General features: G+C 36.0%; 1 protein-coding gene across 3 annotated transcripts in view; it reads right to left on the bottom strand.

Annotated features, from left to right (window-relative positions):
• The window catches only part of SLC17A5 (solute carrier family 17 member 5), a 46,926-nt gene that overhangs the window by 25,519 nt on the left and 5,702 nt on the right, over positions 1-15,705 (bottom strand). For 2 of the 3 annotated variants that reach the window (XM_077770300.1, XM_077770307.1), the window contains exons 2-7: positions 14,263-14,459; positions 12,391-12,624; positions 8,847-8,934; positions 6,181-6,267; positions 5,278-5,396; positions 1,304-1,462 (exon numbers count right to left, since the gene is read on the bottom strand). In XM_077770300.1, coding sequence (XP_077626426.1) covers positions 1,304-1,462; positions 5,278-5,396; positions 6,181-6,267; positions 8,847-8,934; positions 12,391-12,624; positions 14,263-14,459 — 884 coding nt within the window. The remainder of the gene's footprint in view (positions 1-1,303; positions 1,463-5,277; positions 5,397-6,180; positions 6,268-8,846; positions 8,935-12,390; positions 12,625-14,262; positions 14,460-15,705) is intronic. The other variant, XM_077770316.1, reaches the window with a different exon arrangement.

Here is a 15,705-nt window from a genome sequence, read left to right as displayed (position 1 = left end):
TCATTCATCAGCTGATAGACATTTGGGCTGTTTCCACTTTTTGGTTATCATGAGTAACGATGTTATGAATATTCATGCACATGTTTTTGTGTGAATATATGTTTTCAGTTCTCTTGGATCTATACCCAGGGGAGTTCTGGGTCTTATATTAACTTTCTGAGGAACTGCTAAACTGTTTTCCACAGTGGCTACACTACCTTACATTCCCATCAGCAATGTACAGGGTTCCATTTCCTACATTCTCACCAGCACTTGTTATTTTCTGTTATTTTTTTTTTATTCCAAAGGTGTGAAGTAGTATCCCATTATAGTTTTGATTTGCATTTTCCTAATAACTAATGATGTGAAGCATTTTTACATGGACTTATTGGTCATTTGTATATCTTCTTTGGAGAAATGTCTATTCAAATGCTTTGCCTATTAAAAAGATTGGGTTGTCTTATTGAGTTGTATGAATTCCAGAATATATAAAGCATTTATTTTTATATTCCTTATATATTCTAGATACTAAATCCTTATCAGAAATATGACTTGCAAATATTTTATCCCATTTAGTGGATTCTTTTTGTCTGTGTGGATTTTCATTCTTGATAATGTCTTTTGCAGCACAAAAGTTCTAAATTTTGATGAAATCGAATTTATATCTTTTTTTTCTTCGGCCACTTATGCTTTTGGTGTGCCAAGGGCACAAGGATATATACTTTCTAAGAGTTTTATTGGTCTAGTTCTCACATTTATGTCTTTGATCTGTCCTTTATTTTGAAGGCAAAAACACCACCAATTTTCCTTACAAACTGACTCTTTCTCTTCAGGCTTTTCCTCAAGCTCTTTAAAGACAAAACCCATCGACACAGAGATTCTGATAGAAACTGCCTCAATCTGATGGGTTCAAAAGAATTGGCAGTTTCAGGAAGGCTCTTCTTATACAGCTTTGCAACAATAGCTCTGCCAGTGCCTACATAAAGCTGCAGAGCGACCTTAGGTCTGCCAAGTCCCCTCTCAGCTGCCAGCGGCATCCTACCATTGTTCCTTTGAGAAGTGAATATGGGTATACTTGAACTTGTCTGATATCCTGGCATGTTACTAAGAACTAATAAGACTTTTATGGTTAAGGGAGATACCAGCCCAAAGGTACTGTGAATCATGAACTAACACACACTGAAAAAAGAAGGAACAGTTGTGAAGCAAGAAGAGCAGTTCAGTATGTGAGAGTAAAACAAAATAACTGAATTTTATATAGATAAAAACATATTCTGGCTATAGTTACACTTTATATAAGAAGGGGACGATTCTTTTTTCTTACCTCTTGAACATTGAACCTTAGGATCTCCTTCATATAAGTAGGCAATAATGTCAATAAAGTATAAAATGTCCAGTTGTAAGAAAAATGTGCAACTACAATAGCCCAAAGAGGCAGTGATTTTAGCATGGGTATCCATGGCACTGATTTCTGTGAAGAAAGCTGAAAGAAACAAAAAACAGGCACACTTTGTATATGCTATGTTTATATCTGTACCTAATCAGCCAAAATTCCATCTAGAACACATTACCAGCCTTGGTTAGTAAATTCCAGAGTTTTAAACAACTCTTTCAAAATATTAAACAGCAATAAAGAGCCATGATTCAGATTAAAAGAAAAAGAAATGTAATCTTAGAGCTATAATGTCAACCTGAAACATCCCTCATGAATGTCAGAATTCACTTGCAGTATTAATTTCTCCATCTATAAAACAGGAAATAGTTTCATAACCAAATTCAGAGGCTGACATAGGAGCAAAGGAATGAGATTGGAAGTCCTATTAGAATTCATAATTCACTGTTTAATCTCTACTCAATTATAATGATTTGTAAGAACTGTGCCATAGAAAGTTTATTTATGTAGCTTCCAGAGAAATGGTCTTCAAAGTAATGTGTAAAAATCTTAGGGGATACAAAATGATTAACTGCTGTGTGGAAAAACATATTAGAACTTCTATCTATACTCACTTTTATTCTAAGAAAAGAAGTCCTATTAATATTTAATAAATAGGTTGGCCTTGGAGTGTATCAAACAATCGCATATTGTATGGTCTCCTCAATTCAAAGGGATTGATGGCACCCTTACTTTCTGGTTTGCACTCAGTGTACCACGACATATTACAGTTTTTAGCCACCTTTTTAAGTGGGTTTATGGATTTTGTTAGCCAGTTTCAATTAAAACAAATCTACAAAATTGACAGTGTCTTCAAAAGATTCTTACAGAGGAAGTCATAAAAGAGAATTCTAGGGGCGCCTAGGTGGCTCAGTTGGTTAAGCGTCCGACTTCAGCTCAGATCATGACCTCGTTGTTCTGGGTTCGAGTCCCGCGTCGGGCTCTGTGCTGACAGCTCAGAGCCTGGAGCCTGTTTCAGATTCTGTGTCTCCCTCTCTCTCTGACCCTCCCCTGCTCACACTGTCTCTCTCTCTCTCTCAGAAATCAATAAAACATTAAAAATAATTTAAAAAAAAAGAAGAGAATTCTAATAATGTTGGCACAAAGGAACACTAATAGTGAACCTGACACTTTTCCTCATATGAGTTCTTTGTCAGCTACCTCACCAGCAAAATAATAGTTGGCTCATCAAATACAACATACTCAACACTGCTCCCATTAAACAACATTATTACTAATTTTTAAGTGATAAAAAGGTTTTCCTATTAAAATGACAAGTTATGTACATACTGTTTATTTTACTCTTTAAAAAGCTATTTTTTATATGTTTTATAATACATCTAAGTACAGTAGTACATGTACATAACCATGAATAAATATACCTGTATTCAGAGTGTTAGCTCCCATCTTTTTATTGATGCCTGATTAAGTAGCCTGGATTCCAGTAACCTGGAGCATCAGATTATTACATTTCCTATACACTGAGGCTCTGCGGTTTCTCAAAAGCTAATAAAGCAATCTATGTTTCTGCCTCCAGGGCTCACTGTTATTTCAAAAAGAGGAAGAGCTAGTATTAACCTTCTTGTGGCTTTTTCTTAGGGACTTGTTATTTGATTTGGTGAATACACTCTTGTGCTATCCACTTTGTATCAAAGATGTAGGGGATTTGGGGAAAAGGAGAGGGAGCATTTGTTATTTTTTTGTTAAACAATTTTTTAAATGTTTATTTATTTTTGAGAGAGAGAGAGACAGACAGACAGACAGAATCTGAAGCAGGCTCCAGTCTCCAAGCTGTCAGTACAGAGTCTGACATGGGGCTCGAATCCACAAGCCAAGAGATCATGACTTGAGCTGAAGTTGGATGCTGAAACTACTGAGCCACCCAGGTGCCCCAACAGAGCATTTGTTTCTATACAGCAGCATATATTATGTTAAAATTATTTTCATCAATGCTTGTCTCCTTTTAGAGTTCACAGGTACCACAGGAACCATGTCTTGTTCATTTTCTTTCTCGTATTAATTTTTAAGTCCTCAGTACTTGACAAAGAACCTTTCTTAGATCCAAGATTTAAAGGTGGAGCTTCATGAAACACATCATTATTTTATGACATTTCCTTTTCTCTTCTTTCTTTCTTTCTTTTTTTTTTTTCAGTAAACTCTCTGCTCAGTGTGGGGCTCAAACCCACAACCCTTAGATTAAGAGTCGCATGCTCTACTGACTGAGCCAGCCAGGAATCTTGTATTTATTTTATGACGTTTTCAACTACAACATCATCTGCTTTAAGAATGTAGTTTGGAATTCTGTGATACATAATTCTCTTGACTTCTCTTGCTTCTGAATATTCCGTTTTCTGAAGCATATGGAAAAAGAAATTAACTTTAAATTTGGATACGGAAAGATTTAGACACATATCAAGGTAGAACAAGAAAGCAAGGTTTTTTTGTTTGTTTAAGTAGGCATCATGAGCAGTGCAGACCCCAACACAGGGCTTGAACTCACAGCCCTGAGATCAAGAGTCAGATGCTTAACTGATTGATCCACCCAGGTGCCCCAAGAAAGAAAGCTTTAAAAAATATCTAAATAAAAAGTTTTCAGAAGTCCATAAAAAAGTAATACAATGAAGTATTGAAATAGGTAAGCTGGTGACCATCAATGCTAAGAAAAATGATACAACATATCAAGTTTTATATGGCAAGATCTGTTTACAATGCATTAAATTATTTTTATCTGTTCCTTAGGGGAAAAAGTAAGTGATGCGTCTAACCGACATCACAGAGGACTCAAAGTAACTTTCTTTATTATATTGTTATTTCTTCTGAGTTTTTGCCAACCTTAAGACCAAGAGATGTCATATTTCTTAAAGTTCAACAGCTTGTAGAAACATTTGTAACAAAATTTAAAAACTTAAAAAGAAATATGAATGAGTGTTTAATTGTTGCCTCTTTTACTATATATAAAAATTGAAAATATCAATAATAATAACTTAATGGGCAAGTAAAGTTTTATATAAAATATTTTATGTTCTTAAACCAATAAAGTAACTATGAAGTCATGAATGGTGCTAAAGAAAAAACTGTTTATATTTTAATTTTTTCCGACTTTTCATGTTCTTCTTTTATTCTCCCCAAAGACAAATATTTTGTTTTCATGACTTGAAGATTTGTTGTATTAAATAATGACAGACTTTTACTTCTGACATGCTATTGTGCATTATTAATATTACATATTAATAACATAATTTTTTCCCTAAGGATCTACTCTACAGAAGCAACAGGTAGGTCTAAATCATATTATATATTATAATAAATATGCTGTCTTCCTTATTAAATCATACTCACTTAAATTACAGAAAAGGGGATGGGGAAGGGAAGAAAGAAAAGAGAAAAACAAACAAATAAAATGTAGATAAAAACACTAGCTTTCCAACAACATTTAGAATGTGGCTATAAGATCTTTCACAAACAACACATTTTATTTTCTCTTAAGAAAACAAACTTAAGACTTACTGATAATCATTACTTTAGAAGGTTTAAAGCAACATATAGAGGTGCCTGGCTGGCTCAGTTGGTAGAGCATGCGACTCTTGATCGACTCTTGTGGGTTCGAGCCCACTCTGGGTGTAGAGATTACTTAAAAAAAATAAAAGTTAAAGTGACTCATAAAATTAACTTCATATATTCAATCTTGAAAGAATCGTAATTTTTCAGACAAAACAAACCATTACTTTATACATTTATTTCATTTGCCTGCTCTCTACTTTGCCCAGAGCATGCACAATAGAAATATCTATTTAAAAAATTGGCACCTCAATTTTGGAGAAGAAAAAGGTCCTGAGATTGTTTTAAAAATGTGCCAAAGTCCATACCTGATTTTTTAATGATGAAAGAATATATTCTTTTTCATGGCGGGAGATTGTCTTGTGAGTTTCAGGCTTATCACTAACTAATAAGATCCATAAAATAAACCAAATGATGCCAACTATACCTTAGAATAGAAAAATAAATTAAATGAAATTAGAATGTACCGACAGTAATTTTAACATGTCTTGAAAAATTATGTAATCATAAACTCAATGTAAAATCAGTTTCAGCTTAATGCTGATTTCAAGTTCCACTTATAATTTCTTTATGGGATACTTGCTATCTGTATTATTTCCTATAAGTTGAGAACAGAACAACTTTAACCACATGAGTCTGCCTCTCAAGTCTATCAGACAAATATTTAAAAAAAATAAATGTCCACAACCTATTATTTCCACAGGTATCTGGTTTTGCTTGATTTGTTTTCTGTTTAGATTGCAGATGTATTTTCTGCATGAGATGTCTACATGGCAATCTCATTTATTAAAAATATGTATCAACCTGTTAATGAGATTGAGAAATGAAAAGCCCTGGGACTCACTAGAAAGAAAAAAAGATTAAAGCTACCAAGTGAGGGCATTCTACTTTGCTTGAGAAAAAAAATCTTTTCAAAATATAAATTTTCATAATAACCAACACAGTAATTTCTGATATTTGGTATGGCATTAAAGTCTTGAATTCAACAGCAGTTTCTATTGAGAAATATTACAAAATTAACATCACGTCACAACTAGATCATTTTAACCATACAAAGTTAAAAAACAGATTATCAGTATTTTAGAACTTTGTAGTTTAGGATTTGGTAACTTCAGTGAGTTGGAATATGTATTTTCAACCAATTATTAGACTTCTATTACATTCTGAATTTGCTACATTATAATTTAAGTTAAATTTTTGAATAAGCTTACCAAAAAGGTAGAAGACATAAGTCCAATTCATATAGAAGCAAATTATTCCAGAAAGAGGAAGAGAAATTACTGTCCCAAGCTGTGCTCCTAGAACAACAAAGATTTTATAAACTTTGAGAACTGAACAAGGAGAGGACAGATTTACTGCTTAAAGGAGATGGGTAACAGATTCTCTCAAGAAATCATTTACTAGAAATCCAGAGTATATAAAGCACACACATTAATATGTAATTACATTCGTTACAACTATGTAGCTGTTGATGAATTAGAGTGTATCAATCAATATAGGACCTATCATAACATGAGCTAGTAAATGCCACATTACTAATAAATGTGTTAGAAATCCAGGTGTTTGGGGAAAGGTTCAAAGATGGCCTCTAAGGCTGATAACATAAGGTACTGCAGTACACTTGATGAAATAAGAATGAAGCTTTTGGTAACGTAATTTGCCCAAAATATATTACAAACAATTATTTAAGATAAATAAATAAGGGGCGTCTGGGTGGCTTAGTCGGTTAAGCGTCCAACTTTCACTTAGGTCATGATCTCGCGGTTTGTGGGTTCGAGCCCTGCGTCGGGCTCCGTGCTAACTGCCAGCTCAGAGCCTGGAGCCTGTTTCAGAGTCTGTCACTCCCTCTCTCTCTGACCCTTCCCTGCTCACGCCGTCTCTCTCTCTCTCTCTCCTAGAAATAAATAAAACATTAAAAAAAATTAAAAAAAAATAAGATAAATAAATAATGAAATTCTACCCCCCCCTTTTTTTTTTGAGAAAGAGAGAGCATGGATGGGAGAGAGGGGCAGAAGGAAGAGGGGAAGAGAGAGAGAGAGTGAGTCTTAATCAGGCTTCATGCTCAGAGCAGAGCCCAAGGCAGGGTTTGATCTCGCGACCCTGGGATCATGACCTGAGATGAAATCAACAGTTGGACACTTAACCGACTAAGCTACTCAGGTGCCCTGAAATTCATTTTAATCACCAAATAGAAGATATCTTAGTAGGTACAGTGGCAGCTAAAATAATCAGATACTGTTTCTGGTCTCAAGTTTTAGTCTTACATAGGGGATAAAAATAAACAGTTATTACATCTTAGAAAGTGTTAAGTGTCACAGGGCAATGTGGAAGTTCAAATATGGGACAGATTACCTCTGACTTCCAGAGGTCAGTAAAAGATATATGAAGCAGCAATAGACTTTGAAAGATGGGTGAGATTTTTATCCTGTAGAAACAAGGTAAGAAAGATGATATGGAGGCAGATGTAATAGGATGAGTAAAGGAATGGAAGTAGGGAAGCAGAGAGAGTCTGGGAACTTCACTCTGGTGAAGGAAAGAATAGGAATAAAGGCTGGAAAAATAGGTTGAATAGTCATTGAATATCTACTCCACTTCAGACACTATGTGCCAGGGACCAGGCTAGCAGAAATGAAGTGATGAAGACTGTAAAGAATCTTGACCCCACAGTTCAGGCTTAGACTTCACTCAATAGGTAAAGAGGAACCATAGGTAGTACCTGCCCATGAACTTATCATCAGATTTGTCATTTCAATCTCTACATAGCTATAAGAATCATTTTCTTAAAATGTAAATTGGATCATGTCTCTCTTTTGATTCAAAACCTCTGATATCTCTCCATTATATTTTGGAGGAAAAAACCCCCTAAAACTACATTTCTTCCTGTGGCCTCTGTCTGATATAATTTGGTCCATGTCTATTTTTCCAACATCACCTTATGCTATTATCCCCTTTATTCATTAAGTGCTCGCTACCCACAGTGGTTTTTCATTTCTTTAAACTCTGTTACTTCCTGTCTGAGAGCCCTTGTACATGCTGTTCTGGTGGGCTAAATGTTCCTCCTTCTGCTCTTTGCATGACTGATTCATTTTTATCCTTCAGATTTTAGCTTAAAAGTCACCACAGAGAGGTCTTTCTCAGCCACCGTATTTAAAAGCAGTCAGGTCCAAAAGTTTTCATTCAGTGTGTGATCTGGTAAAATTATAATTCATATATAAAGCTTATGCTCTCTCACCCATAGATTAAAATGTTGGCAAATAAATGCATAGAAAAAAGATGTATGAAGAAAGAGGCTGAGAATCATGATATGCTCATTAGACAATCAAATGAGAAATCAGAAAAGGCACCTGTGTGGCTCAGTTGGTTAAGCGTCTGACACTTGATTTCGGCTCAGGTCATGATCTCATGGTTTGTGAGTTTGAGCCCCTTAGCAGGCTCTAAGCTGGCAGTGTGGAGCCTGCTTGGAATTCTCTGTCTCCCTCTCTGTCTGTCCCTCCCATGCTTGTGCTTTATCTTTCTCTCAAAAATAAACAAACGTTTACCAAAAAAAAAAATTAGAAATCACAATTTAAGGACAACAGCGTTCAACTTTCCAGCTATTGGACCTTAAAAAAAAAAACCCTGTAGCATTCACATCTGAATGAGCAACATGTTTTGAAATAAATGATGGCAGATGGAGAAAATGATATTAATTAACTAAGCCACATTGTTATATGTTGAGCCAAGAGAAAAATTAATAGTAAAATTAATTTTCTAAAACTTAATTTTCACCTAAAGGAGGCATCTGACATCATTCTGGTGTGCAGGCTTTTTTTTTTTTTTTTTAATCCAAAGCTGATATATATACGTGGCAAAGTTTTTAGAAGAATGGTTGTCTTACCTGCATATGAAATGCTAAGAAGCTTGCTTCGTTCAAGAGGGGGAGCCCAGGAAGACCACATGGCATGCATAGCTGGAAATGTAACACCCTGAGGAGAGGAAAAAGATACTTCTGCTGAAATATAAGGTAGATTAGTGAATATTTTAAATTCGGTTGAGTATTTTGTTGTAAGAGAAATTTCTGGATAAGAATCAAACTAGAGTCGGGTTCCATGAAGTGAGATGTCTTTATAGTCTTGAGTGAAAACGCCTTCTAGTGAAGTACTTTCAAAGTCTCTCAACAAAGACTGATTCTGTCAACTGGCTTGAGGACTCCAGCATAAGGGTTACAATAAATCTAAAAGAATGCACTGAGTGATGACATAAAGGAATCCCTCTCAAGGTCAATTTTATTCATTTACTTTATTAATGGCCTAAATGAAATAGGAATGTTACTACCAATATATAACTTTAAAATACTGAGCTGGGGCGCCTGGGTGGCTTAGTCGGTTAGGCATCCGACTTTCGCTTAGGTCATGATCTCGCGGTTCGTGGGTTCGAGCCCCACGTCGGGCTCTGTGCTGACTGCCAGCTCAGAGCCTGGAGCCTGTTTCAGGCTGTGTCTCCCTCTCTCTCTGACCCTCCCCTGCTCACGCTGTCTCTCTCTCTCTCTCCTAGAAATAAATAAAACATTAAAAAAAAAATGCTGAGCTGGGGCGCCTGGGTGGCTCAGTCAGTTAAAGCATCCAACTGCACTTAGGTCATGATCTCTCGGTCCGTGTAAGTTAGAGCCCTGCGTTGGGCTCTGTGCTGACAGCTCAGAGCCTGGAGCCTGCTTCAGATTCTGTGTGTGTCCCTCTCTCTGCCCCTCCCCTGCTTATGTTCTTTCTCTTTCTGTCTCAAAAATAAATAAATGTTAAAATTTTTTTTTTAAATGCTGAGTTAATACTTTGGGATAATGGAAGAAAATTCAAATTGACCTTAATCAACAAGAAAAATTGTCCTACAAAAAACCCTGATGAATTTGATTAGAGCGTTTATAGTCTCCCCCCACACCCCTTTCGGTAATAACTAGCCTAGTAAATGCCAATTACTGATATGAAGAGGCTGGAACAGGGCAGGCAGGAGAGTCACAGAGACTTGGGAGAGGAAGACGACATGCTGGGGAAGAGTGAGAGGGAATAGATTTCAGGTAGATTCAAAGAAGTGGATTCACAGCTCTCTTTGGCCATTAACTGTGTAGCCTAACAAAGATTAGTTAACTTCCTAGAACTTCAATTTCTTTATCTGTAAAACAAATACAATACTTCTTCTCTTGCATGATTGTTGTAAAGCTAAATGGTAGCTAGTGCTATTATTCATGGAGACAAAAATAAGTGCTTTAACGCTTTGTACTTCCTGCTGATTCTTTCAAAAAAAAAGGAAGAAAGAAATACCAACAGAAGGCACAAATGATTTAGGCAGCATTGCAAGTTGATAAGAATTCGTCTCATAGAGCAACCACAGGATGAGTCACTACAGAATAAAGATTAAGGTGTTGGGAAACATCTACAGAGATTATGTTGTAGAAAATTTCATTATAAAACTCTAGGGACAATGTAGGTATATTTATGGTGAATCAGATGCTAGGGAGGAAAGATGCTGACTTAAGTTTATGGATTAGGCAATGTACATGTGATATATACTGGAGGAAGAGAGAAAAAAGAACAAACACAACTTAACTTCTGTTTAGATGTAACAAGGTTACTTGAGATAGTAGTAGATAGTAGTAATAATATAACAAATATACTATAATGCTAAATTAGTGGCATAAACAGACAAGAAGCTAATATACGGGAATACATTCAGCAAGGAGATTCAATATCTGGAGCAGAGAAAATATGCTGCAACTAAGTATATTTTACTTAGGTAAGGAGAAGAGGAACCTGGTAACGGGGGAGTAATTTTTATTTTGTAGTCAAAACAGCTTATTTAGTACATCTCTATTTGATAAGGACAAAATAAGATTGCTTATTAGGTGATCAAAGCTTAAATTTACACAGTGTTTGGCAATTTCTAAAGCACTCTAGCAATCATTATCACATCTGAAGATGTGGGAGGGTATTTTAGTCCCAATCTTAAAAATGATGGAACTGAGGTCTAGAGATTAGGGTTTACCTATAGTTTCACCATTAGATACAGTGGAGTTGTTATTCAAATCTGATTTTATGACTCTAGTCAGTGTTTTTCCAACACAGCATGATACATTGTTACCTACTAACTTTCATTCTATACACCAAACCCAGAGGACACTATTTCGCTTGGGTTAAAGAAATGGTAAGGGCAAAATAAATATATGCTTCCATTTCACAGGTAGAAGCACAAAGTCAGAAACAGAAAGAGATCATTATTTAAAGATAGAGGTACATATGATGAAATGCAAGAGAAGTGGAAAGGAAATGAAAGATAAGGAATTAAAATTTTCAAAAGTGATAAAAATCTTAGAAGTAGAGGAAAAAAGAGATAAAGACTGATAATAACAATTCTCAAAGCAGCAGAAAAGTCAGAAAAATCATAAAACCATAGATAGTTATATAAAATGATAAATTACTTGTCTCTAAGTTTGAGAACCAGAAAAACGAAGAAAGAGGAAGCTCTGAATAACAACACATTTAAAAGTAAAACAAGGCAATTTGACAAACCATTGTGTAAAATGTGTTTTAGATCTGAGGAATCAATTAATGATAAGGCAGAGATAAACCTGCAAAACTTCAAGAGGTAAAGCTAGTTTATCTTAACCATTTTAGTAGTCATGTCTTGTCTTTTCTTTTTTAAAAAAATTTTAAATGTTTTATTAGTTATTTGAGAGAGAGAGAAGAGACAGAGACAGAGAATGCATGGGGGAGGGGCAGAGAAAGAGGGAGACACAGAATCTGAAGCAGGCTCCAGGTTCTGAACTGTCAGCATGGAGCTGGATGCAGGGCTTGAACTCACAGACCTTGAGATCATGACCTGAGCCAGAGTCAGACGTTTAACTGACAGCCATCCAGGCACCTTTAGTCATTTATTTTCTTATCTCCTGAAGTAAGAGTGAGTAGGAAGAGCTGTGAAGTATTCCCTGGAAAATGTTTTCTCTGATTTTTAAGCAAAGCTTCCAGTTTCATCATGTTCCCACTTGAGAACCCATTGACCTCACTGATATGAAATCTACTCAAGTTATTTACTAGTTAATCTCTTTTCTTTGTTTTTCTTTTTAATTTGAGAGAGAGAGGATGTGTGTGTGCGGGGGAGAGGGACAGAGAGATAGAGACAGAGAGAGAGAGATTGAGAATATCTATCTGATGCTGAGCATGATGCAGGGCTGGATCCCACGATCCTGGGATCATGAACTGAGCCAAAATCAAGGGTTGGACACTCAACCAATGAGCCATCCAGGTGCCCCATTTATTGTTTTTCCAATTAAAAAATAAGTCCTTACTATCTTCTGATGTCAATTTTTGGTTTATATTCAAACCAAAATATGGTATCTTTAAGGAGACAAGAAAGTGATACAGGAAAAGAGGAAAAACAAAAGAGAAAAAACTTACCTCTCCTAGTCCTTCAAGTGCCCTGAGTACAATGAGGGCTCCGAATCCAAAATCTGCAGCAATGGGAGTGAACAGGGTGAAGACGGCAGTGCCAAGGATCCCAAATCCTAGCAGCAGTTTCCCGCCCACTTTGCTGGCAATATATCCTCCAGGAATCTGGGTGATTATGTAGCCGTAAAAAAAAGAACCGAGAATCCATCCTTGAGTTTCTGCATCCCATTGGTACCTTTTACCCTATAAAGAGTAGGGGAGAAAACAACCTTTTAAGACTTGGACTAAATAGCTCTTTTGTCTAACTGGCATGTAAGTACGTAGAAATGTAATTTTGAATCACTGTTTTCAGGTGAAAAATTTAGAAACTTTCTACTAGGTAGGTGAGTCACCACAACCCAACCTGCCATTTCTAGGAGAGAATGGAAAATAATTGAAAGCCATAAAGTGCAAAAGGCTTGCTATTTTATGAAACTAGACTCTAGAATGAACTGTAGAGGCTTTGTAATGACCATGACCAAGAAGGCTCAAATAACAGGCAGAGGTTTAATCCAGAAATTCTACTAGACACAATACTGTATGGGCTGAGCTATGCTTTGGAGCCAGGCCTGGGTTCAAGCCTCGCTCGATTACTTACTGGATTTGTGATCTGGGAAGTTAAATGAAAAAGGCCTGACACATGAAGCATTCACTTAATGTTGGTTACTAGTATGCAGAAATATAGATTATTAATATCTTCCTGATTCAGAACGAACACTTGAACAAGCATGAAGAAGAAGAATTTAAACCAACCATAAACTTCATGTGAGTAGGAAATGTCTTCTAATTAGTAGCAGCACATAGTAAGGTAATAATGAAGATGTAGTGACTAATCAGAATATCTGACATCTTTAATGCATGTAGTCATATCACTGAGCCAATGTGTCAAGAACAATTGCAGGATTTCTTTTTACTGCTGACATAAGGCAGATGAATACAATTAGCTAGATCAACAAAAGCACTTGCCAAAGGGAAAAATGCACAGCCCCCCTCTAATTATCCTTATCTGAAGTACCAATGTGTAGCTTATCTGTGGAATTATTGGACTTCATGAACTGTCTAGCAGTTATAAGTCACAGGTTGAAGTAGGGAAAGTAGGTGATGTGAACCCAAATATGAGTTCAGCAACATTATTAGAGTCAAATAAAATTTTTTTTGCTAAGTCACTATTTTGTATGTGTGTTTGTTTAGGCAAAAACTTCCTGCGTCTGAATGCTCTTGCTTACAAATCGCAGAGGGGACTAACCCAAGTGTGATCTGGCTTCTTTGTGAACACTGGAAATGGATGAAAAGATACTCATAAAAAAGGACACCAGCGTTTTCTCCTTTTCTATCTCTGTCTGATAAGCAAAATAAAATGTTTGCAATATATAAAACTCAATTCTGAACAAATGATGAGCACACACTTACCAATTCTACTATAATATGAAGCAGGCAAAGTGACTTAAGCAGTTTAGGTTAGGCATAACCTAAGTGTTAGAAAAGGATGTCCTAAGAAATTGACCTGTTCTTATTTTTCATACTGCAGATGACCCAAGCTTTCCTGCAAACGTAATCTTTAAACAGAACAGCAACAGAACAACAGTCCCATAAAAATTATTCAGCAACATCTAAAACAATCAAATTTTCTGGTATGCTAAACAGGTTTTTCCAAATTATCTTCAAGCAGCAGTAGCTGTAGTTATGTTACTGTTCAACTAGTTCCTGGAAAAACACAGAGGAAAAAGACTCAGTTTACATGATGTGTAAGTGTTTGTGGTTTCTGCAGGATGAAGAAAGATGTTTCAGTATTTTTACTTGGACGTATTTTAGGAATAAGATTGTTTAGAAAGTAGCACTTACCGTTTGATTATGAAGAACTTCTATGGGAGCAGAATGCTCTGCACACTCCTTGGAAGTTCTATTATCTGCTAAAGTTGTATTTGAATCTACCATGTCCACCAATGCCACACTCAGATTCACCCGTAATGCATAGAGAACGAAGAAACCAAAAAAAGCCAACACTGCTAAGTTATAACGAGCAGAGCAGCACACTGGAGCTGAAATAAATATTGGGGGACAGCTTTCACTAAAAGAATAGCTTAGATGATATCGTCTAAATTAGTAAAAAGGTTACTTTTTAGAAGTACACAAATTCACAAATAAGGAGTATTTTTCTGAGAATAATCTGATTAAGCATATCTGAAAACATTTATCAAAGAGAATCCGTCCTCAGCAGCTGCAGTTTTGATAAACATTTAACACATAAGAGCCTGAACTATAAGAGAGCTTTTTTAAAACACAAAGGCAATAGCTTTACCAACTTTGCTCAGAAAAATCTTCATTACAGACTCAGAACTGTCAGTTGACAAAGATGAGAGAAACAGATAAGGGGTTTAATGGCATCACTGTTTCTGAAAAACTATCTTAAACATGGCCAATAAATACCAGAGTACTCACTACAGCATAGCACACATACTACTGACTATGGATTAGTGGCCATCTCACTGTAATTGTAGCACAGCACAAAAATTTCCTGCTAAGGCTAGGGCATGGAACCTTCTTGATAAATTTCTTACCTTGAAAAGTATCCTCAGAGGCTGGGGTTGAATCAGAAGCCATGATTAATACTTAAGGCCCTCCTAAACTAAATGTGTTTAAGAATCCAGAAGCAAATGTGCAGAATCTGTGACAGTTGCAGCATCTGTGACAGTTGCTCAGTTGATCATGCTTAAAGGGCCCACATTAAAAAAGGAAGTAAGTGAAGGTACCGCAAGGATTAAAAAAGAAAAAAAAAAAAAGGAAGGCAGAATAGGTTGGAGGAACCAATGAAAGAAAGATCATGTGACAGGAGGAATTTTGATCTATTTTTTTACTTTAATGACAGGCGTATGCACATTACTCTGTCTTTTTCTTCTTTTGCTGAGTTGCAGAATTGGAGAGGGGACAGGAATTTAGGAAGTTAAGGTTGATTGATCCCTTAGTGACAGAGAGTGGTTAATCCAGGGTCTTACACCTTTAAGTTTGGTAAACACTGAGTGATAAATAGCTGTTGAAAGATATGAACATCTATTTTACTTCATAATGACCATCTAAAGTCCAATACTTATATATGAATATAAGTATGCTTTATTTGGGTAATGTCATATATTAATGACTACATATGCATTTCCCCCTACTCAGGAATCCTGGTGTTTTCATTGACCTAACCTCAAACAAGAATGTTTTTCAGAGTAGGCAGGTCTTGGTACTGATTCAGAGTGACCGACTCAGACTGCAGCATTAATGAATATATGGCACAACTAT

Source organism: Crocuta crocuta, unplaced genomic scaffold (assembly GCF_008692635.1).
Source record: "Crocuta crocuta isolate KB4526 unplaced genomic scaffold, BGI_CrCroc_1.0 scaffold270, whole genome shotgun sequence".
NCBI classification, from domain to species: domain Eukaryota; kingdom Metazoa; phylum Chordata; class Mammalia; order Carnivora; family Hyaenidae; genus Crocuta; species Crocuta crocuta.
This window is presented reverse-complemented; position numbering and strand designations above follow the sequence as displayed.